The sequence below is a fragment of the Trypanosoma grayi genome (assembly GCF_000691245.1).
Source record: "Trypanosoma grayi strain ANR4 Tgr_1197_V1, whole genome shotgun sequence".
Lineage (NCBI taxonomy): Eukaryota > Euglenozoa > Kinetoplastea > Trypanosomatida > Trypanosomatidae > Trypanosoma > Trypanosoma grayi.
Genome location: NW_008826816.1, coordinates 1,065 through 4,479, shown reverse-complemented (window position 1 = coordinate 4,479; position 3,415 = coordinate 1,065). Strand labels below are relative to the sequence as shown.

The 3,415-nt window shown below is 58.4% G+C and overlaps 2 protein-coding genes across 2 annotated transcripts; both read right to left on the bottom strand.

Annotated features, from left to right (window-relative positions):
* On the bottom strand, positions 1–681 carry DQ04_11971010 (hypothetical protein; the record flags this gene model as incomplete). Its single annotated transcript, XM_009316653.1, has 1 exon — positions 1–681. A coding segment is annotated over one exon (681 nt), but the record flags the coding sequence as incomplete, so codon positions are not given.
* A 1,024-nt stretch (positions 682–1,705) lies between these two features.
* On the bottom strand, positions 1,706–2,890 carry DQ04_11971000 (hypothetical protein; the record flags this gene model as incomplete). Its single annotated transcript, XM_009316652.1, has 1 exon — positions 1,706–2,890. One exon carries the CDS (start codon positions 2,888–2,890, stop codon positions 1,706–1,708), a length of 1,185 nt encoding a protein of 394 aa, XP_009314927.1.
* Positions 2,891–3,415: the final 525 nt, after the last annotated feature.

Genomic DNA, 3,415 nt, shown 5'->3' with positions numbered 1-3,415 from the left:
AGCAGCAGCGGCGCCCTCGGCCTCCTCCCGCTCCTGCATCTCCTCTGTCGTAGCGTTGAGGATGCCGTGCATGAGGTCCTGCTCCACGCGCACCCGCTCGCGTTGCTCCAGCAGCTGCGTCTTCAGCGCCCCGATGAGTGCCTTGCGCGTGTAAAGCATGAAGCGCTGCGCCTTGTAGAACTCGCCGCGGGCTTCCGCGCACGCTTCCGCGGCATCCTCGAGGGCGCCTTCGTCCTCCTCCTCCTCTTCGCCACCACCGCCGCCGCCACGACGCGGTGGCGCTGCGTCTTCGGCCCTTCCGCCAGAAGCAGCAGCGGCGGCCTCGTCGCTGTCCAGCAGCTCCTCCACCTCCGCGACGGCATCCTCGTACTTGTTCCACAGCGCCGTCTCCTCTGCGCGGCGTGCATCCAGCGAGCTCTTGCATTGTCGGAAGAAGCGCTGTATCGTGTCAGCGGCGCGCTTCTCACGCAGGGCGCGCTCTCTAGCCCAAGTCTGCCGCTGCTCCTCCACCTTCTGCTTGCGTGCGGCGGTGGCGGCGGCGCGCTCCTCCTCCTGCAGCACGTGCAGCAGGTAGAGTGCGAGGTACTCCTGCGGGTTGCTGGGCTGCGCGAGCACCGTCTCCGCCACTGCCTTGGCGAGCACCGGACCCACGCTGTGCTTCAGGTATGCGCTCTCCGTCATGCTGCTGCTTCCGCCGTCAAACGGGTTCCTGCCGTACGGGGTTGTACTTCTCTCGGTCTCTACTATCCTCCACTCTCAGACTCCAACTGTGTTCTCGTTGGCTTTCCTCTGCTGCGGTGTTCCACGTGTGCGATGCTGTGCTTGGGCCCAGTCACACACAGCCACTGCCGCTGTTCTTGTGTTGTTTTTTTGGGAGGGTTGGTTTCCCTTTTCCTTTTCCTTTTCCTTTTTTTTTCTTTTGCTTGCCGTGCGAGGCACCTTCTCCAAAACGCACAGAGGAGAGCGAACAGAATGAAAGAGAGAGCACCTCCACACAAGCAGAAAGGGAAAAAAGCAAAAACAGAACGCGCAACAGAGCCGCGTTTGTGCGCACACGTTTGTGGGGTCGTGCCTCTGTGTGTCTGTGTTTGTGAGTTGTTGTTGTTGTTGTTTTCTTGGTGATAAGAAGGGAAAGGGACGCCGCTGGCCGCACAGCACGAGTAGCTGCCGGGCGCCTGCACATAGTCACGGAAAATAAAACCAGTGAGATGAAGTTGCAGTCATATAAAGAAGCTCAAGCACACGCACACACACACGCGCGTGCGGCAGCAGCAGAAGCAGCACTACGGAGTTGGAGCAGGACGTGTGAGAGAACGATAGTCGGTGCGGCGCAACGGCGTGTATCGCGTTGCATTTGCGCCCGCTGTTACTCCCCGCCAGCCTGCTCCGTTACCATGGCAGCAGTCATCGCCACACGCACGGCATACGGGAACAGCAGGACAATTCAACATATCCCGGGGCATTCATCGCCCCCGTCCCCCCATCCCCTACACACACACACAGAGACATATATATATATATATATATATACTCGCTCGCCCATGTGTCGCCTCTGAAACGAAAAAAAAAGCAATTTCAACCTCACAGTTGTCCGTTGTTTCCCCACCACCACCACCACCACCACCTCACCTCCATTCCGCCTTTCTCCCTTCCACAAACATGAATACAAGCAACTAATCTAGGTATACTCATACGTATACCTGCCCTATGAGGCGGGGGAGGACAGCAACAGCAGCGGTGTCATGCCGAGCACGAGGCCAAGCATCATACCAAACGTGCTTCCCGCACGTGCGGCGCTTCCATGCGAGGCGGAGGCACGCTGCGCGGCCGTCAACTTCGGCGCCCGCGCAAGACGCGAGCGTTGTGTCATGCGGTCCGCGAGGCCGTGCATTTGAATGCCTGCCGTCCCCGACACCACGCCGCCGAGGGCTGCGGCCGCCATAGTTGATAGACCCAACGCCTCCGCGAAGCTCTTGTCGATGGTGTCACCAACCGTCACAAAGATGGTGTTGTCGAGCATGCCGAACGCCATGAAAGGAACAGCCGCAGACCACGCAATGTGGTACCACAATCGCCAGGAAACGGACCCTGATGAGGATGACGTTGCTGCTTCCTGTGAGGGCATAGCGTTGCCGCGCGGCATGACGAACCGCGTGGCGGCGCGCTTCCGCACCGCAGACTCCACCCACGCGTCGTACTCTTGTGAGGAGATATTGTCGTCGTTGTCCTTGTCCACCGCGCGCAGCTGCGCCTCAACAGCATCCTGCCCGAAGTACTCTTGCGCAGTGCCGATGACGAGTGCCAGCCGCAGCGAGTCTCCCGGCAATGCGGCGAGCAGACGTGGACCAAAGCTGGCGTCCTTCTCCAGGAGCAGCACTACGGACGCCAGAAGCTCGGTGTCGCGTGCCGCCGCAACGTACGAGAGAAGCGGTGCCGTTGCTTCTGCTGTTGCTGTTTCTGTTGTTTTAACTGGAGAAGCAACGGCACAAGAAGAAGTGGTAGGGGGGTGCTCGCGGTACTTCTGCAATGCCGCACGCACGCGCTGCAGCGCTGCCACTAACTCGTCGTTGTCCTTGACGTCGCGGCAGCTCCTCGCCGCTGCCGCTTCAGCATCCACCGGGGTGTGTGGGATCCCTCCTGCTTCAGGGCGTAGCGGAAGCGGCGGCACAGCAGCAGCGGCGGATACTGCTGCTGATGCTGGTGTTACTGATGATACTGATGAAGATAGCGGCGACGCATCCACCGCAAGGCGGTCCTGCGGCGCGACGGAAGAGATACAACGTGTTCCTGCTCCTGCTGCTGCTGCTGTTGTTGTTGTTGATGTTGCTGCTGCTACTGGCGGCGCTCGCAGTACACGCGCCATGGTTGGACGACGCAGTAACGACCACATCTCCGGTCCCCCTCCCTATTCCCTACTCCTACTCCACTCACTACCTCCTAGTTCTCTATGCCTGTCTGTGGATGCCCAAGTCCCTGTCTTCCCTCTTGTTCGCCCCGCTGCGTTTTCCACCCACGCGCACGCTGGCGCCTTTATTTTTGTTTGCGTGTGTTTCTCTCTCCCTCTCTCACTCTCTTGCGTGCGGCTGTCCTTGTGTTAATATTTTTTTTTCTTCGTTGTTGTTGTTGTTTTTGTATTTCTTCTTGCCTTCGGTATGTGTGTATACGTGTCAATGCAGCAATGTAACAATACAGAAATGTATCAATATGTAGCGTTTGTATGTACAATGCGTGACTGTTTCTGTAAGGCGGAAGATGACCAGTCCCGCTCCTCCCAGTGCTGTTGTGCTTCAATAACAGCGCTCAACGTCTGCGCATCGACACGTCCGCCCAACCGCACGTGAAAGGCAACTCACAGAACAGTGGTGGGAGTTGAGTCCTTTCGTTTCTGTTCGCTGTTGTTGTTGTTGTTGTTGTT